The 27,294-nt window shown below is 32.6% G+C and overlaps 1 protein-coding gene across 1 annotated transcript; it reads left to right on the forward strand.

The window, feature by feature from the left end:
* Window positions 1–455: 455 nt before the first annotated feature.
* Window positions 456–27,294, forward strand: LOC116109101 (calcium-transporting ATPase 8, plasma membrane-type-like). Its single transcript, XM_031395346.1, has 36 exons — window positions 456–551; window positions 3,634–3,719; window positions 7,020–7,205; window positions 7,833–7,949; window positions 8,056–8,074; window positions 8,703–8,815; window positions 8,911–9,042; window positions 9,177–9,266; window positions 9,882–9,951; window positions 11,653–11,723; window positions 11,807–11,890; window positions 12,059–12,136; window positions 12,218–12,289; window positions 14,989–15,072; window positions 15,156–15,238; window positions 15,350–15,458; window positions 15,553–15,608; window positions 15,796–15,838; window positions 15,924–16,007; window positions 16,322–16,456; window positions 16,567–16,632; window positions 16,729–16,827; window positions 18,558–18,668; window positions 18,988–19,158; window positions 20,027–20,086; window positions 22,625–22,789; window positions 22,891–23,007; window positions 23,514–23,612; window positions 24,128–24,265; window positions 24,362–24,462; window positions 25,038–25,083; window positions 25,214–25,348; window positions 26,406–26,513; window positions 26,598–26,689; window positions 26,874–26,968; window positions 27,055–27,294. Exons 3-35 carry the CDS (start codon window positions 7,077–7,079, stop codon window positions 26,953–26,955), a joined length of 3,159 nt encoding a protein of 1,052 aa, XP_031251206.1. The 5' UTR covers window positions 456–551; window positions 3,634–3,719; window positions 7,020–7,076; the 3' UTR covers window positions 26,956–26,968; window positions 27,055–27,294.

Consider the following 27,294-nt stretch of genomic DNA (forward strand, 5'->3'; position numbering starts at 1 on the left):
ACTATTACTATCAGATTACATTAAAAATAAATAAATAATAACAATTAATTGGGTTTTACCGCTTATATCTTAACTCTAATTTGATTTATATCTATTTTTCAGCTTATATTGGTTTACATAATTAACTAGACAATAAGAAAATTGCATCGTCATTATGACTTGAATTATTATGGATAGATTAGTAAATTATATATATTAAAAAAAATTAATTTAAGGTGTTAAAATAAAAGATATGAGGGTTAATTTGGTAAATATTTATTAGCTCCTAATAATGTAAGTTTATAATAAAGTTTTGGTAATTGCAGGGAAATTTTGTTATTTCATAAATTTTGAAGGGTTGATTTGTTATCTAATCATATCTCAGGGGTGTTTAATTTTACCTCAAACTTTTTGCGTCTTTCTCGTTAGTTTCCCTGAGCTTGGATTATATATATATAAAGCTTTTCTAAGCATATCCAATTATACAGTTTTCAAGAAGGCAGCCGATCCGATTTATGCAACCATAGATTAAGAGTTTTCCCAGTTTCAGTTTCCTCTACTGTCTTCAAAAGGTTAGTGCTTTTGTTTTGTTTGGGGGTAAGTTTCTGATAAAAGAAAATAATTAATATGAAGAAAACTAAAACTGAGCTCTTCTTTATCATCATGCTGCCGCGCTCTTAAAGTTATTTGTTTTCTTTTTTTCTTTTTTTCTTTTTGTATGTATTTAATCTAACCATTAACTTCATCTTTACTTCTAGCTTATAATTTGGAATAGTAATAAACATTCCATCTTTGAATTTTCAATCTTCGTGAATGGTATAGGCTTGGTTTTACCTTTAGAAAAGACAAAAAGAAAAAAAGAAAAAAGAAGGAGCTGCTTAATTACATGCCTGGCGAATTTAAAAATTTTCAAATAAATAAATATAAGATAAAAAAATGATTAAAAATATCAAAGGTTGGTTCAAGCGATAATAATATATATTAACATAAAAATTCGTTTATATAAATTGATATGACATCATCTTAAGCATCATATTCCACCAACTACAAATCAACCATGTAATTTATATTTATATGTTTATTTCATTTAGAATTTATTTATCCACTTGTTTTACTTTGATAATTTAAATTGATCAGTGTGTTATTCAGATACATTAATTATTTTTAATTTTATCCAACGGCACAAAAGTCTAAATTCGAATAAAAAAAAAAAAGCACGAATATTATTTTGACTTATATGTAGAATATATTTTACCCATATCAAGCATATAATCAAAAAAGTTGTATAAGATCACACAAATCAAAGGAGGATCATGAATAGAAGGAAGAGAGTGAAAAGTGATATACTATGTAATATTTATTATAATCTCTCTTAAAAACATCTGGAGGTGGGTTTGATAATTGATTATCCATATATGCTTCCTGTCTCTCTTTCAACCTGTTAATAATCAATGTTTTCAACTTGCCCATCGTTTTTAAATTAACGTCCATGGAACGCAGAATATTTTGTCCAATGGGCTTTTAAATTTATATATATTCTTAAGATTTCAGGACTCAATCACCATTTAAACATTATAATTTTGAGACTCATAAAATTGCATCCTCTCAGGAACGAGGTCATAATTGAGAGACAGAGACCCTTTGTTAGGTATGAGCATTTTACTCAAATTAAATTCATTAGGATGTGCTTAGTTAGCATTTTACTAGGCCCAAAAAACCAAAAAAAAAATATATATATATATATACAGAATAGCGTCTTTCTCTTTTAACTTAACCTCGTATAACTGTGGCTATATTTTCTATTTTTTTCTTTTTTACAGTAAAATTGGTCATAACCTCAATTAACTTATGAAAATTTTGTATTTATGTTATTTTTAATTTGGATTTGATCTTTGCGGTTATCTTAAATTTAATTTGTAATTATTTGATGGCTTGAATGTTGTTGGTTTTTTTTTAGATGAAGTGTTTTTAATTAGGTCGGAGTTGGGTTTAATATTTGACAAATAAGAAACTAATAAGTTTCTCTTATACAGTATTAGTTAAATATGCTAGAAAGAGAACAACTAAAAGTCTACAATTAGCTTTAGGAACTAGCTTAAGTTTGGTGAATTTAAATTCAAATTTGCTACAAATAATACAAAAATTAAATGGTCGATATTTTTCAGCGATTTTTTTTTTCAGAAAATGATATTAAATGGTCGATGCATTCTTAGAGTTTTAAATACAAAAATTAATTTTTATTTTTCATTTTTTAATTTTTTTCAGATATATAATTCCTTATTATTTTAGCACTACTTTTGTCTTTCTATTCTCTTCATTTTAAAAAATTAATGATAAAATTTATTACATTACATAATAATTTCTTTTGTTATTACAATTTTTTTATTATCAGATTGATGATTTTTTTTTTTTTTTTTATATATATACTATAAAAAAGAATTTTAAGCCCTCTCGAGGTCTATATAAGTTAAACTCCTTTTCCTAAAAAAATTTTGATATTACTGTCCTTTTTTTTTTTTTTTTTGAAGGGCTTGACATCAAACAAAAAGAAAAGGAAAAAGAAAGAGAAAGAAAACCAGATAGTTATATATTTTTCTTTTAAAAAGGAAAACTTCAAACCAAAGCATAAGTAATGACCTGTCGATGATTTTTCCAGAATGGAGATAAAGTAGAGATGACATAAAAGATTGGAAGCGATACCTATTTTAGTCGGTTATAAAATTGACCACACTTACTCTAGCTTCGCTTAAGCATGTTCATATGTAGACTGTTAACATATATAACCGCCTTAGATTATTAGAATATATGAATTGATTGAATGGTATGTAGAACAAATCCTTGTCATGTTTGGTTGTAACACGTAGGAATGACTCATACAAACTTTACCATCATTTTGCCGACACTGGGCTTAACTTTACACATCATGTTATTCCAACCGCACACCAAATCACAATTACAAACTCATTCATCCAATTAATTGGCTACACATTTCTTCATCCACACTCTTCTCTTTTTTTCTTTCAAATCCCATCTCCCCATCTGTCAAAGGAAAAGGAAACTTCATGATTTAACATTAACGCGCTTACTCAACCATAAAGATTTAAAGGGAAGCATTCGTTGATAGCTATATATATATGTATATATCCTTATTCCAGGTGGCCTTATTGCTTATATTATTTAGGATTCGCTTGCATTCTTTTAACTTTATACCTTACGTGACACACTTGTGAAGTAATTTTTAATTTTGTTTGTATACATATGTAGATAAGTAACACCCATGCATGTTTTACATATAATTCTCTTCACGCTACAAGAAATATAGAGGAGAGATATTATAAGGTACAATACTTTTATCAGATTCAGAATTTAGAATAATTTCTTTTTCCGCAAAGCTTATATATATATATATATATAGGTGAAGGATATATGGGTAGCATGCATGTATTATTGATGTTATTAATGTTATCGATGTGTGATTTATATCATCGTCCTTCTTGGCTTCTTTGTCTGCTATTTGCTTACTGCTTTACAATTATGTCCGTCCCAATTTGTCTTGAAGATATCATTAGTTCTGCTTAGCTTCTGCATTCAATGTACAATAGGATTATTTATTTACAATTTCATTAATTAAATCAAAATTTCTGGGTAATGCAGCTAGCTAATTGAATCACAATTCGTCCACACATTGTTGTATCTACTCAAGATATTCTCCTCCGTTACGGTTACTTCTAAAACAACTGGTATGTTGATGTCATTCTATATTTTATTATTTACTTGCATAATTTCTTTGTCGCAATATTAATTATCTATAGGGTACGTAGCAAAGAGAAAAAGAACATTTCATTGTAATTAAATCCCAAACGGAATTTGTAAATAAATAAATTTGGGCCATCTGGTAGTGGTATATATGTCCGTATAAAGGAACCTTAATTCCTTAATATATTTCGAAAATTATTATTCTCTCCTGAAATTCATTAACTAGAAATCTTCCAAGTGTCATAAAATTTAGTGAAATTATATTAAATAGTCCCCATTTTACTCTTGAATTGAAAAATAGTCTCTTTCTAAAAGTCTTACACTCTATCCCCTAGGGTTGTGCAAAATCAGGTACCCGCTCCGATTTTGACCAAAAACCGGGTACCCCTAAAAAGGTACCTGCAAACCGAACCGGTTTTTAGAATACCCGATTTTGCGGGTACCCGAAAAGTCGGGTCACAAATCGGGTATCCGATTTGTGACCCTCAGGTATCTGATTTGTGACCCGAATTTGATTAAAATTACACAGTAGAATTATACCAGCTTTGAAATTCATGTGTGTCAATCTTATTCATTCTTAGTCACAATAGATCAGAATGCAACTTCTGATTATTACATTGTGGCCAGTGCTAGATTTGTGAATGAATTAGTGACACTTAAGATTTAGTGTAGTATCATTAGTTGCCCACAACCTCAACTTTTAATTTGCAAATCAAGCCAACGGCGCCAGCGACGGCAGTGCAGAAAGGTCATGGAGCTGGAGCAAAGTGAAGCCCAATAATTTGCAGTCTCAAGAAGAAAATTTCAGTGGATTAGTGGAGAATTTTTAGACTTTAGTGGAGAGTGGAGACTGTTGATGCAGATTGGAGAATTTGAGAGTTGAGAGAGATGAGTGCGACTATTGAGAGTGAGAGAGATGAGTGCGACTGTGCGGTGCAGATGCAGACTGGAGAATTTGAGAGTGAGAGAGATGAGTTTGAGTGCGGCTGTGTGTGGGACTTGAGTACTTGACGTAGTGACGGGCTAAACTTTTAGGGCATAGGGATTTGGGGCTTTTGCCTTTGAAAATTGAAAGTCTGCGTTTTTTTTATTTTTTAATAAAACTGGTTACCGGGTACCCGGTTATCTTAAAGTAAATAACTGATACCCGAACCGAAAATTCGGTTATCAAGTTATAATTATCCGAAATCGACCTGAATTTTCGGGTACCTGATTTTCCGGGTTCGATTTGGTTAACGGTTTTTTTTGCACAGCCCTCCCCCCCCGGCCTCTTTTTTTTTTTGACAAAGTTACCCTTATATGTATAAACTTAAACACAATATGTCCTTAATGAAAACAATTAGATTAATGCTTAGTTAAATTAAAATATACAATAAAATTTAAAAATTTGAGCAATTTGATGTATTTATTTTCCTTATTTAGGCTTCGTTGTGTTTTGTTGTAGCTTAAAAAATAACTGATTATTTCTTAAGCTGGCAACCCAAAAATGTTTCGTAAACATATTTGAAAAATGATTATACAAGAAGTGGATTATGAAGGTATCTATCTATTTCATCCATTGCCACCACTGGGTAGAAAATCGGGTGATCAACCCAATGGTTCCGACGGTGTTGTCGGCTGTGCTCCTTGAGGCTATGTTTGCCACTTCTAATTTTTTTTCTTTTAATTTTAACAATTTTCATTTAAAAATTAATTATCATTAATTTGAATTTTTTTAGACTTTTTAATAATTATTATATTATTCAAATCATTAACTATATATTTAATCCAATGTTATACCAAACATATGACAGTATTAAATTACATTTATTCTAAGCTAATACGAATTAGTCCAATGTGATGCACCAAAGCCTACCCTAAATTTGTCGGGACAAAAACTGTTGTCTCTATAATATGTCCTTAATGTAACTTATAATGCATTAATTTATGTTTTCTAGTGAAACAGTCTTAAACTTAACAGAATCTAGTGTAGAAAATACTAGAATGTCTGAAAAAAAGGTGTTTTTGGTGCGGAGTGGTGATGGCAGTGTTTTGCTGAGAAGATTCTTAGATTTCAAGTTTAGGATTTAAGATTTTATTGGATAAAATAAAAAACTTCATAAAGAATATTATTTCATTGTTTTAAAATAAATTTATTTTACTTAATTTAGCATTGAACAGTCGCATTTACTTTTTACCAGTTAGTTTGATATAATGTCAGTTGAGCTAGAGGACTATTTTCAAAATAAAAAATTAAGGGTAATGCTATGGGTACTAATGGATTCTACAAACTGGTGTACTAACTTAAAGCATAGTACGGGTACCATGTGTATAGTACGGGTACTATATGTGATTTTAACAAAGGTTAGTACATTGGTTAGTAAAATCACGCACAGTATTATTAAAAAATTAATGTGTTTTTAAAGTGGACTAAAATGTAATTAACCATTTATTTGCCTCCATCATCTCAACATGGGGTAGTTAACAATGCAATAATCAAAGAAAATTTACAGGGAGGCTATGCAGTTATAGTCTCTAGACTATAGGGGAGGTGAATGATAATTCTTAAACTATAAAGGTGTTCAAAAAATTATCGCTATAGTAAATTTTGCTCCATTATTTGATTTATTTTTATCAATATCATATCATTGTATAGAATCATATAAAATGAAGACTTTTACTATTATATAACATGTAATTAACATTGTCAGAATACCGTTATTATATAAATCAAAGAAAAACAAAACTTGAAGCTGAAACTTTAATTCACGTGAGAAGGGATAAACATTTTCAAATTACCAAAATACTTGTTTACGCGTACAACTTACACGACACCCAGACGGCACCGCGTGATCGAAATATAACCGCTTAATTAATTTACATTAACCAGTATGTATATTTTCTTTTACTAAAATGGGGACTTGCTTTTGAAAGCAAAATACTCTCAGTTGACGAGAAGAAGATCCGGCGACAGGTCAGGTATAATACGCAAAACGCGTTTTATTTTGTGTTGTAGTACACTATTTGCCGTACATAGAACATTATTTTAGTATTTTGCTTAGGTTTATTTGGGATTGTCAATTCTCTTCTACTGTTGAAAACAAGGAATCCGGCTTCCAACTACTAATTGGTTGTAATTATCTTATGTATATACACAATATTTGCTTCTGCAAACGACAGTTTCTTTTATTAAAAAAGATCTTATACTGAAAGTAAATCATAAAAAATGACCTAAAGTCTCTTTTTCTTTTAGAAACATATAGAAACGAGGGTTTGTTTTTGCTAAGACCTGTTTGTATGGGCAGTTTAGAGAAGGAATCAGAAGTAAGATTGAGGGTGCCATCTCTCCTGCGACAGTGTAAATGGACAATATAGGAAAAGAATCGCCGAATGACTTGGAGGCAGGGCCTAGTTTCTCTGATGACGACAAAAATCCTTTTAATATCACAAGAACTAAGGACGCTACCATCGAACGTCTCAGGCGTTGGAGAGTATGTTTATTCTTCTTCTCCTTTCACCTTTTAATCGATGTTACTAATCGAGCGTTTCTTTGATTGTAATGGAGTATGTTTTTTTGGAGAAGTCATTTAACCCTTTATATTCAGTTTAGTTCAAGTCCAACTTATTAATTTATAATTTTCTTGTCACTATATGACTTCAAAGCATGAATGTGCTGCATTTTATATTTGTTCTAGCATTCCTTTCTGGATGCCAAGTAAATGTTGGTCGTTGCTCGAAATTAATCCATTGATTACGTGTTATTTTCTTTTTATATATATGGCATTTTTAAAATTGTTTAAAGTATTTCTGAAATTTATTTCCGGAGGCATCTGGGTCTTTTAAATTTGATGCTTTACCTATAATGTCTATATGCTTCAGTTTCGTGTATATTTGAGGTCTTGGTTCTTGTGCAACTGCTTATTGATAGATTAGTTAGGTGTAACAGTCTCAAATTTAATCAAATCACTCGGTTTAGGCATTACATTTATCATACATACCACGTTACTATGTTGGCACAGTGTTTTGTGAATCCATGGTTTTGTTGTTTATTGAAGATGGATTTAAAAAAAAAAAAATTATTTTTAATGTCTGTACTTACTAAATTTGTTCTGTTGTAGCAAGCGGCCCTTGTGTTAAATGCCTCTCGTCGATTTCGGTACACATTGGATCTTAAGAAGGAAGAGGAGAAGAAAGAATCATTGAGGAAAATTAGAGCACATGTGGAAGCCATACGAGTATATAATCTATCATAGGAAATGTTTTTATGCATAATTCAAGTCAGATATATATGTATATGTAATTATGTATATAATTTCTGATCCTCGTGCTTTTCTGTTTTAGGCTGCATATCGGTTCAAAGGTGTTCTACAAGGCAATGGTACTGATCTTTTTGGTGCTTAAGATTACATTAAGCATTCATTAGCTATACATCAGAATCGTATGATTTGGTTTTAATAAGGCGATTTTCTGCTAATGTTTTCACCGGAGTAGTATTCTTCTTTGCCTATGCCAATATATATATATATATATATATATACACATATTTATCTTTGTGTTCTTCTTCTTCATTTGTTGCATTTTGTTAGAATAGGGGTTTGTCAGGTCATTTAAATTTCTCCATTTGGTTTTTCTTAGAAGAATTCCTCTCAATTGTATACTTTGACTGTAGCTTTTGAGGTTTTCATTTTGGTCAGTTTAGTTCTTACAGGTTATTCTCTCTCTCTTTTTTCTGTAAACCAAGCTGAGACTACCGTTGTCTCATTTATACTGTAAAGCCATTTTGACAGTTTTTTCTTTAGAAGTTCTTTAACATTTGTTCTTGCTTGGTTTCTTATGTATGATATTATTGTGAGTTTTCTTTAAAGTCAACTGTACTTTTTTTTTTTATGTTACTTTTCGTTTTTACTTTGTGTTTAATATGCATAGTATATGGAAACTGATCCTATATTGACAATAATTATCATTCACTTGGTGTTTTTAATATTCAGGTCAATCACAGCAATTTTCTTTAGTTCCTAGTGGTGATTTTCCAATTGGGCAAGAACAACTTACTTCATTGACAAGTGATCATAATATTTCTGCTCTACAGCAATGCGGGGGGGCAAGTCCACCTTCACTTGTGTTTTTATTTTACTGTTAAAAAAAATTTTAGGCTATTATATTTTATTCTTATTTTTGTTTCTGATGCTTCATTAGGTTAAAGGGCTATCTGATTTGTTAAAAACAAATTTAGAGAAGGGAATTAATGGTGATGATGCTGACTTGCTTAAACGAAAGAATGTATTTGGATCAAACACCTATCCCCAGAAAAAGGGAAGAAGTTTTTGGGTAAGTTTTATCATCAATTTGAATCTTTTGATTGTAATTTGCTTTTCATAGTTCTACTGAATTCCTTTGTGGTGCATTTTTCTTCTAAGAGATTATTTGCGATAACTTATTCAACTTATTTGTGCTCTTCATAGATGTTCCTTTGGGAAGCATGGCAAGATCTTACTTTGATCATATTGATGGTAGCTGCGGTGGCTTCTTTGGCGCTTGGTATAAAGACAGAGGTAAGCCAAGACTGGGCATATCCTGATTACACTATTGTTTTAGAGTCTACATTTTAGAGGAAGTCCTTGGGAGAGTTTAAAAATGAGTTCTAGGAATTTTAGAACTTTTCTTCCTGTTTCATTGCTGAGACAACTCAATACATCTACTGCTGTAATGAATAAGGAAAGAGAAAGAAGATCTCCTTGTCATAATCCTCTAGTTGCATAAGTAATATCAAAGCTCAAAATAAATAAATTAACCATTATAAAAAATAAATTGCACTTCTTCATCAATTTACTGTAAGCATCTTCGCTGCCATAAGTCAACTTGAAGCTGTTAATCTTCCTGAAGAAGGCCAAACTTTAGTACCAGTTTTCTTGCTACTGAATTGTTAATGGTATACTTCAAATAGGTACAATTACTGCCGTTTCTATAACTTAATAGCTGACAATGACTGGGAAGCACCAACAGATCAACAATCATTATAAGAGCTTTTAGTCCTCTGTCCTCGTCGTTTGTTGTTAATGGCTATTTGTGTAACACAATTTTGGGTTCTTGAGAATCTTAGGTTTAAACTCTTCATATGTTATATATGGTTTCATCCTTTTTACTTTTTGATTCCATAAATACTACAGGGTATTAAGGAAGGATGGTATGATGGAGGGAGCATTGCCTTTGCGGTTATTCTAGTTATTGTTGTGACAGGTACGAATTAAATGTGTATTGTTGCATTTTAGGGAATACAGTGTAGAACGACCCATTATGTTATTAGTCTATTGTTTATGGTACTTGGAGTAGGCAATAAGCCTGTAAGGTGTTAAGCTTGTGTAAGTGATTATGTTTTAAACATTTGCTAACACTTTTTATTTTGCACAAAATCTTGTGTTAAATGACCCTGGAATGAAATGCTTTGGTAGTGTTGATGATTATCATTGTAACCATCTAGTGATTTTAGAGTTATCTACTGATTGCAAAATTATTTGAACACATTTATTAAGGTTGTTTTAAGTTGGATAAGTTTATTTATATTTTGAAAGCAAAAACTCTCCCCTTGCTGACATAGATAATATCTACAGGGATTTTGTGATGCATTACTGCAAGAAAAGTGTATTATCCAAGTGCTGCTTCATAAAAATTGTATTCTCTGTATGAAACAGTGTGAGACTTTTAGGGTTAGTGATATTGATAATCAGTTAAAGTTTGTATATTTAATCCCTTTTGACTTTAGTAGATTAACTAATTTTACATGTGGTGGTCTGAAAATTTTCCAAATCTAATGTATTTGTGATTCGGAACAAGTAGGCAGGAAATAAGAAAGAAAGAATGAATGGGAAAGAGAGAGAAGAAAGGAAAGAACACTAGAGGAATTACAAAGGGGAAAAAACCTAAGGAATTAGATGGAGAAATTCGATTTCCACTAGTCAAATAGCTGTTATGATAAGGAATGAAACATATGAGCCAAGTTTTGAACAAGACAAAAAATATTGAGTAGAATCCGAATTCCTACTTTCATAAAAAATCTAATTATGGAAACTGAATCTAACTCAAATAAGTAAAAATCTAATCAGACGTCTAAATTCCTGAAATGAAATATTTCTTTAAATGTATAACATATAGCTCAAACAATAAAATTAGGTCCTTGATCTAGGTTGGTTGATTTGCAAAATTGCTCCAAATCGTGTCAGCAAAATGTTGTCAATAGACTAGAAAATACCAAACCTTTTATCGTTTGTGGACATAGCATATATATCAATGCAGATATCTACAAAGTGATCCACCAACTTAGTAGTAGTCAAATTAAGCTTTTAGTATCATCAGCTCAGCTTTGGAGTTGTCTCAAGGACAAGTGATTCTTCAAATATGGAAAATATGTTGACTAGGTAGTTTTGGGGTCAAGACATGCTAAATAATGAGATATCTAAAGGTTGCTGAGCTAAAGCCTTGTCATACAAATTTCTACTACCATATTCAGTATCTCATAAAGTATGGTATATCTTCTGCTGGATCTAATGTCTTTTATTATTATTATTATTGTAAATTCACTTGTATGATCTTGGGAAAAGTTAACTGGAATGAGATAGGTGAGGTTGGGGCATTGCAATTTTGGTGGGTATTTATATGATATTAAAAAAATTGGAGTACAGTTTTCTGATTTACTCCAAGGAACACAGAGTTCTTTACATTGTTTGAGAGGATTTGTTACTTCTGAATAAGTTGCATACTAGATATAAGCAAGTGCATATTTCCAGTCAAGTTTGTTGTCTATTTTGACACATAAGGGATAAATTTGGATAAATTTGCCCTGCCTGAATTGTAAACTTTACTCTGTTCAAGGGTCTCCAATATTTGTAAATTCAAGTTTTAGCAGGCCATATCATTTAACTTTACTACTTTATTCCTCTTCAGCTATAAGTGATTATCGACAATCTCTTCAATTCCAAAACCTTAATGAGGAGAAGAGAAACATACATCTGGAGGTAAATTTTTACATTGCTAATATACTTCTAGATGGTGGATATTGTTTTCTTTAGTTTTTATATTCATAGGTGTACTGTTTTAGGTCATTAGAGGTGGGAGAAGAACTGAAGTATCAATATATGATATCGTTGTTGGTGATGTTGTGCCCCTCAACATTGGTGATCAGGTAAATGGTTTGCAACTTTAATTTGGATGGTTTAGAATGTGCATTATTTATTTGAAGATTTATTAACATGCCCCTGAACATTGCTGACCAGGTAAGCGGCTTCCAATCTTTAATTTTAATGAATTTTAAGTATGCACTACTTATTCTACAATTTAACTCTGTCCCTAGGTCCCTGCTGATGGAGTTGTAATTTCTGGTCACTCTCTTTCCATTGATGAATCCAGCATGACCGGAGAGAGCAAGATTGTAAGACTCCTATTCAGTGTCTTATATGTCTGTGTCTTATGTCTGTGTGTGCCCTTTATAACGCCTAATGATTGCTTGCAGGTTCACAAGGACTCGAAGGACCCATTTCTGATGTCTGGCTGCAAGGTTGCAGATGGCAATGGCGTCATGCTTGTAAGAATCAGATAATTCTCCTTGAATTTTTTTTTTTTTTTTTTTTTTAGTGCATGTTAGTGGCATCATATTATGAAATGCTGGTTTTTTCAGTTTGTCATATATATTGCAGTAATAGCCACGAGTTCTCAAAGTGAGATACTTAGTATTTGTTCTTGTAGTAAAGTTATAAGTAAATATTATTTCTTTGCATCTAGATTATAACTGTTATCAACTACCTCTCTCAAGTTTGTTGAAGCAACATGCTATTGGTTCTTCGCTAATTTTAACAGGAGAATGTTATCATAGTCTGAGTTCTAAAATTGACAAACAAAAATTGATTTAACAGGCAATAAACCTAGACCCTACATCAAAAATTCAACTACCACTATTTTAGTGTTAGTCACCAGTTAGCTGCTACTACTCTCACCACCATCATAGTGTTCTCGCTTGTCTTTATCACTCTGCAATGGTTAGATCTCTTGGTTATACAACACCTATTAGTTGTACAAATGTCGATCTATGAACAACAAAATCATTGGTCTACCATGAACTAGTATTATCTGGAGTCCTACTATTCCTCTTCATTTTAAAGAAACACTATTTTGTTAGCATTCCAAGCTCATTTTATTTGTCTTCTTTGGGCATGGAGCCAATAGAACTTGTTTTCTAAAGCATTATTCTGTGATTGTTGTATAATTTCTCTCTCAGTTTTGGCCTCTCCTTTGAGTATTTTCTTTTTGGGTGTTGGTGGTATGCTCTTTAGGGTTATGAGAGGTGAACAGGCATTGTTGAGGATTAGGGTGATTAGTTAGTAAAATTGAATATGAATAGTTGTATCTTATGAACCCATTATTATTTAATAGTTGTTTTTAAGGAGATTAAGAATGGAGCAATGTTATGAAGTGTTCTTCCCATTTTAATTATGGGTTAATTTATATGTCCTGAGAGACTCCTAAGTTTGAAGCACCCTAGCGATCTTTTGAAACTATTAAATACACCTTTATTTAGGGTTTTTTTTTTTAAATTTATATATATATATTTTCAAGGAGGTTTTGGATAATTTAAGGGGGTATTTAATAGTTTTCAAAAATCATTGGGGTGGTTAAGACTTAGCTATTTTCCAGGGGGAGAAATGAAACTAACCCTTCAATCGTATATCATGTTCTTTTTGTTTGTGGTATACCAAATGAGACAAGAACAAACATGTACAACCAACAATATGAACTAGAGTATTATAGTGGAGGTTTTGGCAATATTTTATGAGATATTTACATTTTTTTTTTTTTTAATATGAAACCGTGAAGTTTTAATAAAATTTGAGAAAATAGAATTTACAATAGTGGGCCAGATGTACTCTCCCAAAATAGATAAAGAAAAGAAGAGTGTAGGAAATAGATATGAGTAGAGGAAAAGTTAGGGTGCATTTGATTTAGAATTTGTAAACAATTCTTTGTGTTTGATTATGGCGGTGTAAGAAATTTTTACCAAAAGTGCATGGCTGAGATATTTTTTGAAATATTTTCCGGATGTGATTTTTAAATTCATTTAAAAATAATGGAAAAAGAGTCATTTCCTTTATTTTCATTAATTTTTTAATTTGAAAAGGTTTTGGAAATCATTTCAAATGCATTTTGTGATATTAGAGGCATATTATTGGATGCCCTTCAAAAAACATGGTATGGGAAATTCAAAATATTATTTTGAATTTGTAGCATTATTCTTGCGTGAAATTGGATAAGAAGTGAACAAGCATAAAAAAAATATTGGGAATGGAGCAATATCCTGTGTCTATTTTTTTTTCCTGAACCCAAATTTACTTGCATCTCCTTCTTAGCATAAACCTAGAACGTGCTTGTTCAACAGTATAATAGTTAACTAAAAATTACCAGTACAAAGTGGAGCCGATCCAAGCCAAATGAGTACCATTTTAAGCAAAATTCTTTAGAATCTGAGTTCAGAATTGGAAAATCTAAATAACAATATAATAAATGGAGAAGTCTCTTAATGATAATAGCAAGGGTCTTATGCAAGAATCATGGATTGGTTCTAAATATGATTTCATTTGTCCTTCCAAAAAAGAAAAGAGTTACAATTTTGTTCTGCATGGGCATACTGTTATGTAGTTTATAATGTCTAAATAAAACTTGCCCTATCCTTTTGTTAATGATACTCTATTTCTTGGATTTACTCTGTAGCTCCTTTTACAATATTGGGTTGGTGACACTCCTTTTCTTCCTATGCTGGTTTTCCTTTTTGTCAAATCAGTATGCATGTGCATCGGATGGGACCTTGTGTGTCTCTTCCATCTTTTTATATTTTCTTTTATGCTTTTGGTTTGTAACCAGATGTGGTTTTTCTTACTTTGATTTGATATATTCTAGTTGTTGTGTGCTGGTGGTTTCTTAATGTCCGTAATAGTACAAATAATACTTGGTTGTCTTTTGCATGGATCGTGCTGGGTTAGTGTGACTCTAGATTGCTTTTGAGATGAATTGGGTAGTGATTATAGCAAGAATACAACTTCATAATGTGGGACACTTTTCTTTCAGATAGGGTAACAATTATGAAAATACTTTTATTGATGTATAACTGCAACATTGTCTGGATTGGAGATTGTGAGAGCCTTTATTTTGGTTGTATACATTTAAAAGGATGATCTTTGTCTGTGGTTTCTTTTGGCATTTGTCAACTTGCTTACATATCTGTCCTCTTGTTAGGTAACCAGTGTTGGGACCAATACTGAATGGGGAATGCTCATGGCTAGCATTTCAGAAGACACTGGTGAAGAAACACCACTGCAGGTTAGATTTTTTGTGATTATTTTTTATGACACTTCATGTTTTATATGTTATGATTACCAGCTCCTTTTTTGACTTTTATAAAGGTTCGCCTAAATGGGGTTGCAACTTTTATTGGGATGGTTGGGCTCACAGTGGCTTTCATAGTCTTGGTTGTCCTTTTAGCCAGGTAACTCAGAGTTAGTGTATGCATTTTCTCTCTCTCAAGCCATTTGTTTTTGTATCCATATATTTAATTAATAAAGTCTTATGTATGACATATATGTTTGAATTTGTATAGATACTTTACTGGCCATACCAAAAGTGCAGATGGAAGAGTTCAGTTTACAGCAGGCAGGACCAGTGTTAGTGATGCTGTAGATGGAGCTATTAAAATTTTGACTATTGCTGTATGTTCTGTTACATTACATTTCATAGTTCTCATGTGCTTGCAAGCTTGTCTATGTTTGTCTTTGTTTATGACTGATATCTGGAATCCTGCAGGTGACTATTGTTGTAGTTGCAGTTCCTGAAGGGCTGCCCCTAGCTGTTACCTTAACGTATGTTTTATCTGTCCAAAGTTCTCTTATATTGCCAATCTGTTCATCTATGCAGTGGAAGTCACCTGGTCTTGACAATACTTCACATTGTTTTACCTCACCATCTGGACATAGTTTTGATGGGAATATATTCTGTTTTCCCTTTTTTTTTTTCACGTAGTTCTTATTTTCTCTGAATATGATGCAGACTTGCCTATTCAATGAGGAAAATGATGGCAGACAAAGCGCTGGTATTATAAACTTTTTTATCCTTGGTCTTCAATGGGAACTTGACTTAAATGAATTATTCGTAGCTTAATTCATTTCGAAATGCAGGTGAGAAGGCTCTCTGCCTGTGAGACAATGGGCTCAGCCACAACTATTTGCAGTGATAAGACTGGAACCCTAACTTTGAACCAGGTTAATCATATTGCTTATCCTTTGTATTATTTGATGTCAAGACCAAGCATCTGTGACCATATTGTATTAGATTAACGTATAGTTGACAGAGGATATAGTAGTGACTCATTGTCTAAAGCAATGCCAACTGAAGTTGTAGTATATTGGTTGAAGGGACATGCCTGTTTTGTGGAGGGCATTGATATCACTTTTTATTAGTCCATGTCTTGCCAATTCACAATTAATGCTTGATCAGTGGAGCTTGTAACATCACATTCAAGTGTGAATAGAGGGTGGATGGGCTAATTTGTTTTAAATTTATATATATTTTGCAGATGACAGTTGTTGAAGCTTATGTTGGTGGGGAACAGATTGATTCTCCAGATAGCAACCAGTTGTCTCCTACACTGACCTCATTACTTATTGAAGGCATAGCACAAAACACAACTGGCAGTATCTATGTGCCTGCTGTAAGCTAAATAGGATTATGCTATTCTCATTTAATTTAATTGAAAGCATTGAGTCAAATATTCACTTTCATTACAGTCATAATTATAATATGCTGTTGCTTTTTCAGCAGGGTGATGCAGATGTAGAGGTTTCTGGATCACCAACAGAAAAAGCAATTCTTTATTGGGGAATTAAGGTTTCATTTTATGTTAATCTCATTTCTATTCGATGGTGAATTTGGAATTAAAAAAAAAAAAAAAAAAAAAATTCTTATTCATCGATTCCCTTGCAGCTGGGGATGAACTTTGAAGCTGTTAGATCTGAATCTTCTGTTATTCATGTCTTCCCATTCAACTCTGAGAAAAAACGGGGTGGCGTTGCATTGCAATTGGTAACGTGACCACATAATTATCATTCAGAAGTCAAATGATTGTTGCCTGCATATCTCANGACAGAGGATATAGTAGTGACTCATTGTCTAAAGCAATGCTAACTGAAGTTGTAGTATATTGGTTGAAGGGACATGCCTGTTTTGTGGAGGGCATTGATATCACTTTTTATTAGTCCATGTCTTGCCAATTCACAATTAATGCTTGTTCAGTGGAGCTTGTAACATCACATTCAAGTGTGAATAGAGGGTGGATGGGCTAATTTGTTTTAAATTTATATATATATTGCAGATGACAGTTGTTGACGCTTATGTTGGTGGGGAACAGATTGATTCTCCAGATAGCAACCAGTTGTCTCCTACACTGACCTCATTACTTATTGAAGGCATAGCACAAAACACAACTGGCAGTATCTATGTGCCTGCTGTAAGCTAAATAGGATTATGCTATTCTCATTTAATTTAATTGAAAGCATTGAGTCAAATATTCACTTTCATTACAGTCATAATTATAATATGCTGTTGCTTTTTCAGCAGGGTGATGCAGATGTAGAGGTTTCTGGATCACCAACAGAAAAAGCAATTCTTTATTGGGGAATTAAGGTTTCATTTTATGTTAATCTCATTTCTATTCGATGGTGAATTTGGAATTAAAAAAAAAAAAAAAAAAAAAATTCTTATTCATCGATTCCCTTGCAGCTGGGGATGAACTTTGAAGCTGTTAGATCTGAATCTTCTGTTATTCATGTCTTCCCATTCAACTCTGAGAAAAAACGGGGTGGCGTTGCATTGCAATTGGTAACGTGACCACATAATTATCATTCAGAAGTCAAATGATTGTTGCCTGCATATCTCAGTGACCATTGGAAAGGGAAATGAATTCTTATTTCAGAACTTCAAATGATACGTTATATGCATTTGATTGCGTTTTTTGTGTCAGAATCTAAAGCATTCGAAAAAGTTGCTTTCTTCTTTTCAATTTTTTTTTTTTTCTGTTTATAGATGGTCCTTCTGAATATTGACGGTGTGTACATATATATAAATTCAAACAGTGTAGTACTAGAATGTGTAACCACTTGGAAGTCAAGGTGTTGCGCTCCAAGAAGGATATTTTTTTCTTTAAATTTTTTCATTAACAAAATAATAATGACATAATTTTTTACTACACTACATTCACAAGGTAAAAGTGCCATTCCTAGGGTACATCAATTAGACATTTTTGATACATTAACAAATGTTAAGATAATAGTGTTCTAATGTTTAGAGTTTTAGCATACCTGGTGTAAAGTATCTGTATATATATCTTGAAAAGAAACATCTTAGATCTGATTTTTATTCAGTCAAACAAATTGGCTAGTAAAATTAAAAATATGCTAAATTTATTAATCTTCTTGTGGAAAAAGGTCTTCAAGTAACCCCAGAATGCAAGTTTGTGATTGGTTATGATTTTACATCACTCTCTCTTTTTCACTGTTGTAAGTTTTGCAATGCAGAAGTATTAGGAAGTACAAACAAATTCTATGAATAATACTGTGTTTACTTATTCTTTAGATGATAGTTATAGCATCTGCTAAACAATTGAATCACAAACTTTATTATTCTTTTGTTTTACGTTCAAAATAAATTCTTATGAGCTAGGGATGATCTATAATTCTGGAAATACATTGTTACATGTTTATATATAGTGAACTTTTTCCCCTCTTTTCTGATCTTCTTGCGCTTCAACATCACAGCCTAATTCTGAAGTTAACATACACTGGAAAGGAGCCGCTGAAATAGTTTTGGCTTCATGTACGAGGTACATTGACAAAAATGATCGTTTGGTAGCCATGGATGAAGAAAAGGTTTGAGAAACTCACTTCCTTTTGAGGCAAAGATTCTTTTTATTTTCTTTCTGCATGCCTTTCCTTTATAGTTATTTTTTACTTTATTTATTGTTTTCTGTTCTTTTTTATTTTTGGGAGGGAAGATTGGTTAAGGTGGGGAAGATTTTATTTTTGGGTTAAACTTCTACCTGTAAATATGCATGGATCTGTTGTTGTAGATATTACGAAGTGTCTAAAGGTTTTAACCTAGATGTATAATTCGTATAATGTTTGTTTTTGTTTCTGGTTTTTTCATTTCTGTTGCAATGTGTTTCATGACCCTAGTATTGATCTGCAGGTGAATTATTTTATGAATGCTATTGAAGATATGGCTTCTCGTAGTTTACGTTGTGTTGCAGTCGCTTATACAACATATGATAGAGAAAAAGTTCCAGCGGATGAGGAGCAACTTTCTCAGTGGGTATTGCCAGAAGATGACCTTGTTTTGCTGGCTATTGTGGGTTTAAAGGTATACATGATTGTCTTCATGAAACACAAGACTAAAAGGCCTTGCATCTGAGTGAATTCTGGGGACAAATTTACTGGTTTCCAATCTCTTATTTGAGTAAATAGCTATGATGTGTCTGTTTGGCGACTTTCTCCTTTATAGTGTTATCAGTGTGTTGACCATTTTTTGTGCCTCCACAACATTTCGTGGTACCTAACTTGTTATAAACTTATATGTTTTTTTTTTTTTTTTTTCTTAAACTTAATTTTTGCATTTGATGGCATCATTGGCTGTAACTTTGAGATTCTACAGTGCCATCATGCCATTTTCTTTGCAAAATTGTACACTGATCACTACCTTGGGAGAATACTGTTTTATATCTGCATGATACTGATACTTTTTTTACTGCCTTCGTGGATCTTTTCTTTCTCTCGCTCTAATATTCTTATATTTTGGACATTATTTCTTCTACCATGATTTGTAAAGAACGAGTTTATCATAAGCAATCATGTTATTACTTATGAGCTTCCATCAATTCTTATGGGACAAAGCTAAGTTGTGGGCTTCTCTTCGATTATCACCTGAATTTCTGGATGTTACCTATAAGGAGTGGTTGACCTGTCCTATGACAGGAATGGCAGTATTCAACTTACCTGTTATATCCGTAACTGATTTCTTTAGTAAAGGGTTTCTTTTCTGTTTATATTTTTATGACCCATACATGTATAGATACTATGGATAGCTTATTCACTGCTTTATTTTCAATTTAGTGGGTTTCTTATCCCAAAAAAAAAAAAAAAAAAAAAAATGTGAACTTACATGTTTCAACTAAGTGTCATTTTAAGCAAACTTTTAGTGGTTTCTTAGCTTATACTGTCAATATATGCAGGATCCATGTCGGCCCAGTGTCAAAGATGCAGTGCGTGTATGCCAAATTGCTGGTGTAAAGGTATTTTTAAATTTTCAAATTTGGCTTCTTAAAATGTTGAAAACTTGAATAATCTGATATTCCCAGTTCTGGTGAATCAATACATTTGTTTTGCTTTTTATTCATTTTCATATTCTGTTGAACTAATTCATGGAGCTGCATACTGGGCATTGTTATGTGCAGTGGCCTCTTTGGCAGATTATCTCTTTTTGGTTGGCAATTGTATCATTTGACAGTCTGTGTTATTTTTCCGAACTAGCTAGTTTGTCCCAATATTTGATCTGATAATTATTTTTTTCATTTTCATATCTGTTTACACAGAAACACCACAATATTTTTAAATTCCTCTTTTGGAAATGATGCCATGCTTTGCATATATGGTTAAAGTCAGGTTGTTGTGATTGCTACACTTTTAGGCAATTAATAGATGCGAGTGGCAAAGGTTTTTATTTCCTTGGTGCATATGCTCTACACTTGAAATCCCAGTTACATGGAACCAACCTTTTTTTCAACCTTCCAACTTCTGTTCTGATAAGTGAATGTGTAAAATTTTTATTTTGTTGTGAAATTTCCCTTATATTTACTCTTAAATTTTAAGTTTTAACTAAGTTTCTTTGCCCTGGGAAAAAAAATGTTGTGCTACTAAGTTGAATATATTATAACTGGAAAGACTGCTCATAATGGTGCACTATTTGGGGCAATATCCAGTTATATCTCTGTCTGTATTGTGCAGTTTTATTTGTACTTGTGTTTCTAGGGTTTACAATTAATGAAATAAATCTTTTAGATTTTTGGTTCATCCATTCTCTTTTTTCTGGGCTCTTATGTCCAACATTTTATCAAATTGAACTTGATGTTTATTTTTATTACAGTTTAAAAATGTTTTAGACTCTGTTTAGGTTTTAGTGTCAGTTGTGAATGGTTGCATTTTGGATAATCTTTCTGGTTTCCAAATTTCAAATTTTCATTCATGTTCTGTAATTTCATGATTTCCTTTTCCTTTTAAGCATATCTTAAGGGTTGTAATGCTTTTGTGTACTTGCCTTTTAATGTTTCTTTACCTAGTGAATTTTTACATCTGAAATATCATTAGTTTCAATGCATGGTGAAGTTAGTACAAGCAGAGGGGCATGCCTCTTTTAAGTCTGAAATTCATGGAAATTGGAATTTGTTGAAATTATGAATTTATGGTTCTACTGTTCATTTTTTGGCTCTTCAAGATTCTTCAACTGGCAAAACTGAGCTTTCCATGGAATACATGGGTTTGTTGAAGCTGTAAACAGATAAATTTAAATCTTATTTGTACATATGTATATCATTATGGCATTGATTCAATGCCCACTTCTCTTCACTAGGGTTGTATTTTTATTTATTTTTACATCTGGGGGTTTTAATCTGATATGGTGGCCTAATAGTCCAGTTTTAGAGCTCATTTTCACTAGTAACAAAATCTATAGCTTTCTTAAAAAATAAAATGACTGAATGACTTTCATCTAGCAGAGTGAAAGTGTCAGCTCTATTTTCTTTTTTTTTTTTTGGATAGTGGGGAATCCTCGAGCTTATTTTGTTAGTCAACTCCTAACTGAGGGCTACTTCCAGAGTTTACAACTGTGGTATTCAACGAACTTGTAGGATACAAGATTGCAAGAAGGTGACTTAAGGGGTTTTAATTTCTTGGCCTTTTAGTTGGAAGTCATAGGCTTTACCGCTAAGCCCAACCCTTGAGGTTTTCTGAATGCTATTTAGAATGTGCAAAACTATGAAATGTTATGACTAACCTTATTTTCTTAGTTTACTTTAAGTTTTCCATCTGGAAGTACATGGGTAATGGTTCTGCATAATTCTTTCACGTTTGTCTGTTTGAGTGAAACCGTTTATTATGTATTTTTTGTTGTTATCTGATGAAATAGTTGAACAAACTTTCATCTGTGAACAATAGGTGCGCATGGTGACAGGTGATAATATTCAAACTGCAAAAGCAATTGCTTTNTATTTTTACATCTGGGGGTTTTAATCTGATATGGTGGCCTAATAGTCCAGTTTTAGAGCTCATTTTCACTAGTAACAAAATCTATAGCTTTCTTAAAAAATAAAATGACTGAATGACTTTCATCTAGCAGAGTGAAAGTGTCAGCTCTATTTTCTTTTTTTTTTTTTGGATAGTGGGGAATCCTCGAGCTTATTTTGTTAGTCAACTCCTAACTGAGGGCTACTTCCAGAGTTTACAACTGTGGTATTCAACGAACTTGTAGGATACAAGATTGCAAGAAGGTGACTTAAGGGGTTTTAATTTCTTGGCCTTTTAGTTGGAAGTCATAGGCTTTACCGCTAAGCCCAACCCTTGAGGTTTTCTGAATGCTATTTAGAATGTGCAAAACTATGAAATGTTATGACTAACCTTATTTTCTTAGTTTAGTTTAATTTTTCCATCTGGAAGTACATGGGTAATGGTTCTGCATAATTCTTTCACGTTTGTCTGTTTGAGTGAAACCGTTTATTATGAATTTTTTGTTGTTATCTGATGAAATAGTTGAACAAACTTTCATCTGTGAACAATAGGTGCGCATGGTGACAGGTGATAATATTCAAACTGCAAAAGCAATTGCTTTGGAATGTGGAATACTAACTTCAGAGGCAGATGCTACTGAGCCTAATATCATTGATGGAAAAAAATTCCGTGCCTTGCCAGATGCACAAAGAGAAGAAATTGCTGAGCAGATTTCAGTATGATCCAGTATCTATTTTTTTTTTTTTTCCTGAATCGTTTGTGTAAACTTTTTACATGGTGACTTTTGGAAAAATAATTTTTTTTTGTTTTATTTTAGGTGATGGGACGTTCTTCTCCCAATGATAAACTTCTACTTGTGCAAGCATTGAGAAAGAGGGGACATGTTGTTGGTGTAACTGGAGATGGTACTAATGATGCTCCTGCACTACATGAGGTGTGACATTGTCATCCTACTGTATTTCCTATTAAAAATTATAACGTGTATAAATTTAACACAGCCTTGGTAATATCATTCCTTTCTAATAATCCGGAGTCTAATGTCAGCTGGTCAACATTGATTGGGGAAGTGCTGATTTTATTCACCTTTTTTATATTTCTTTTTGCTGGATAAGGCACTTAATTGTATGTTTTGGGGATGGGTGATTGCTAGATGCATTTCTACCAACTGGATTGGTATCCTACAAATGCTCTGATTGTCTATGCATTTTATTCAGTGTTGCTTGTAAAATAAATCTATTTGGTACAGAGTTGTAATGTTGATAATCATGTTTATTAAGTGGTCTGTATAAATTAAGGATCCTAGTGGTGCATTGCAGAGATGAGTAGTTGGGTTGATGAACATTGTAACAGTAGTTGTTTTGCTCATCTATGATTACTTACCCGTGTAGTTCCATCTCATTTTCACTTATCAGTTAAAGATTCTACTGTTTTGGAGTTCAGGCAGATATTGGTCTTGCAATGGGTATTCAAGGGACAGAAGTCGCTAAGGAGAGCTCAGATATCATTATTTTGGATGACAATTTTGCTACAGTCGTTAAGGTTAGTCTTTGTCCTACAAACATTTATTATTGCAATTGATGTGGGAAAAATCCAGAGTTGCATCTGTCCTGAATCACTTTTTCATGTATGGCTGAATCATTTCTTGAAAAAAGCAGTGTAGTTGATCAAATTGATTATTTCATCATTGATGAAACTAAACTACCTCGCTTTGTTCGCTGTTTTGAGCAAAATGAATGTCAGATTAACCAATATAGATTATAGTTGCACGGAATATTATGAACATACTTACGTTAACCTTCTAGATATAATTTTGTGATGATAATCATTTTTGGAAAGAGAATTCATTTTGGGATATTGGAATTGTTGTTTCAAATATGTCATATGAGCGTATACGTTTATTATATGTATGCATTTATCTAGGTTAGTGTTGTGCTTTTTTACAAATTCAGTATATCTTATTTGACACTAACAATTAAAATTGAATTGCTCGCCAATTAACTAGTTTTTTTGGGCCAAAACATCCTTTAATCAACTTACCTTTTTGTTGAATTTAGGTTGTGAGATGGGGCCGGTCTGTATATGCAAATATCCAGAAATTCATCCAGTTTCAACTTACTGTCAATGTTGCAGCTCTTGTTATTAATTTCGTGGCCGCAGTTTCCTCTGGTGATGTTCCCCTAAATGCAGTACAGGTTTGTTTCTCTTTTCTTAGACAGGTGCACTCTCTCTGAACAAGTTTCTGCAAGCATGCGCTTATTGTTTCTTCTTCTTATTGTCTCTTCGTTCAGCTTCTTTGGGTTAATCTTATCATGGATACGCTTGGAGCCCTAGCATTGGCTACTGAACCACCAACAGATCACCTGATGCACAGGCCCCCAGTTGGTCGAAGGTAGGACATTGATGAGTGTTGGAGAACCAGTTTCTGTTTAAAGTGAATTCATGTTCGTTTTAAGGGAAGAATTAGGGGTGTTTGGAAAGAATATATCATGAATTTAGGATGAACTTAAACGGACAGGAAACTATTCTAAAACTTACAGAAACTGGTTTAGTTGCTAGTTTCATTATTTTTGCTAGTTTTCGGTATGTGTGAAATTTAGGTATAATGTATGATGTTGTAGAACAGGAACGGGAAAAGGAGAGGAAATAGGGAAAGGGAAAGAACAATGGGAAGAAAGGGGAGAAATTATGCATCAAAGATAAGCCTCTCACAGATACAAACCAATCTTCATCTCTGTATCCCTGAGCCCTATGTTAACAGCTGTCATGTCCTGATGGTCTTTAGGGTTTCATCAATGACTGTTCAGTTTGGCTTAGAATGACATGGCTGAAACAAATTAAACATAAATTTAAATTAATTTTGTATTTAATAGTTAATTGGTTTGGGTGATATCAGGTGAAAACTGGAAATTTCCTTTGCTGTGTTTAATCATTTTGTTTACTAATGGCATCCTGCATATTTTTCAGAGAACCACTTATAACTAATATAATGTGGAGGAACCTCATAATACAGGTATGTATACTTGTTTGTGAGATTATAAATATTATATTGTTATTGCAAAGAATTTTTTTGAGGTAGTTAATAGTTGGTATCTGCATCTTTAACATAACCAATATTGTCAATGGTGTTTTGGAACTTTCAGGCTGTCTATCAATTGAGTGTTCTGCTCGTACTAAACTTCAAAGGAAAGAGTTTACTTAATCTGGAGCATGATGACAGCAGCCATGCTAACAAAGTGAAAAATACACTGATATTCAATGCTTTTGTCCTTTGTCAGGTAAGTCACAATTACAATGTGATTTTTTTTCTTTTTTTAATTTGAGTTTCTTTTTGAAACCTTAATGTTTTGATTGAGGTTGGATGGTTTAAACGTTTTGTTTCTCACCCAAAGGTTAGGGGTTCGAAACCCCTTGAGGCCACTTGGTCAAAGGTTCCTTATTACCAAGGTATAAGGTCTGGCAGTATAGAACTCAGTGAACTTGCAAGGTACGATACTTTTGGGTGGGCAAAGAGAGAGAGAGAGAGAGAGAGAGAGAGAAGGGAGCTTAGTTTTGTTGGATTTTCAGTAATTTCATATCCCAGGAAATCTATCATATGAAATAACTGATATTTAGGGGGTGTTTGTCTAAGCTTATGAAAATTAGTTTATAAGCAACAAGTGCTTATAAGCATTTGAAATTTTAAGCAATTACGTGTTTGGTTAAAATACTTATAAGTGACTGATAAGTAGTTGACGTGTTTGGTAAAATGTGACTTATAAGTATATTTTATTATAAAATGACTAAAAAAGGTACTACATTAAACAAGGGTATACTAAGGAATTTTAAAATTGAACAAGGATAATGTGGTAATATACTTGGTCAAACTAGCTTATAAGCAGAATGCTTATAAGCCAAAAAAAAAAGTACCTCCCCCTCAACTTATTTTTTTGGGCTTATAAGCTTAACTTATAAGCTAAAAAATGTTATAAACAAACAGGTCAGCTTAATTTTAGAGCTTATAAGCTAGTTTGACCAGCTTATAAGCTTAGACAAACACCCCCTTAGATGGGCCTAAGCTGGTAATTACTCTCAGAAAATTAGATTTGCTATCATTGCTTGACAATGATCTAAATTATTAGAATGCGCTTGTGTGGTTTCTTCAATATAGCAGCAAGAGTGCAACCTCTCTTCTACCAGATTTAAAGGCAGGTAGATACTGTACCATCATAGTTTTTAAAGTGAGACAGTATAATATTTTTAGTGTTAGAAATTGTCAGGCTAGTGGGCTACATTTGCTGTGATTAATTGATACTGCTGGAAAGCATGACGAAGAGATGATGGTTTGGAATGCAGATCTTTAATGAATTTAATGCTCGGAAGCCAGATGAAAAGAATATTTTCAGAGGAATTACTAAAAACCATCTTTTCATGGGGATAGTGGCACTAACCGTTGTACTTCAGGTGAGACTGATTTAATTTATTTTCTTGTCCTTTCGGGCTTTAAAGCTGTTCGATTGTCTAAGATAATTTGTTTGTTGTATGCAGATAATTATCGTTGAGTTTCTTGGGAAGTTTACATCAACTGTCAGGCTCAACTGGAAACACTGGATCATCTCAGTTGTTATCGGTTTCATCAGGTTATTAGAGAGCTTATTTCCCTTTGAATGTTTATCAGAAAATTTTAAAGTAGATAAACTTTTAATGGCAAATCAAAATCAACTTTGAGATGCCTCTTTGATCCAATATGATGCTGCATAGTTAGTTTATTATCAACAATTTGCTTTGTAACTAACGGGAAGATCCTTTCTTGTATCTTAACAGTTGGCCCCTTGCCTTTATTGTGAAATTTATTCCTGTACCAACTACCCCCATCAGTAACTTGTTCAAAAGGAGACATCTATGAAGAAATTCGCAAAGTAAGAATCTTGCCTTTTCTTACTAGCACTTTTGTAAGGACTTGATGTTATGGTTTGATTTAATCTTTACTTTGCCTGAACTGCAGCAATCAACTGAAAGTGAATATTCTTAATATTACTACTCTTGCTGAAACCTTTTTCCCTTTCGGCACACTGGTGGACATAAATTTTACGGATTTCAACATACTTATATGAAAGCATTGTAATTAGTTTTTTTTTTGGTTTACTGAGATTGTTTATATGTTTAACAAGGTGGTTGGTCAGACGGGTACTTTACTGACATTAAAAAAAGTAGTTCCAAGATATACATCATGTTGATTTCAACC

Source organism: Pistacia vera, unplaced genomic scaffold (genome assembly GCF_008641045.1).
Source record: "Pistacia vera cultivar Batoury unplaced genomic scaffold, PisVer_v2 Contig571, whole genome shotgun sequence".
In the NCBI taxonomy this organism is placed as follows: domain Eukaryota; kingdom Viridiplantae; phylum Streptophyta; class Magnoliopsida; order Sapindales; family Anacardiaceae; genus Pistacia; species Pistacia vera.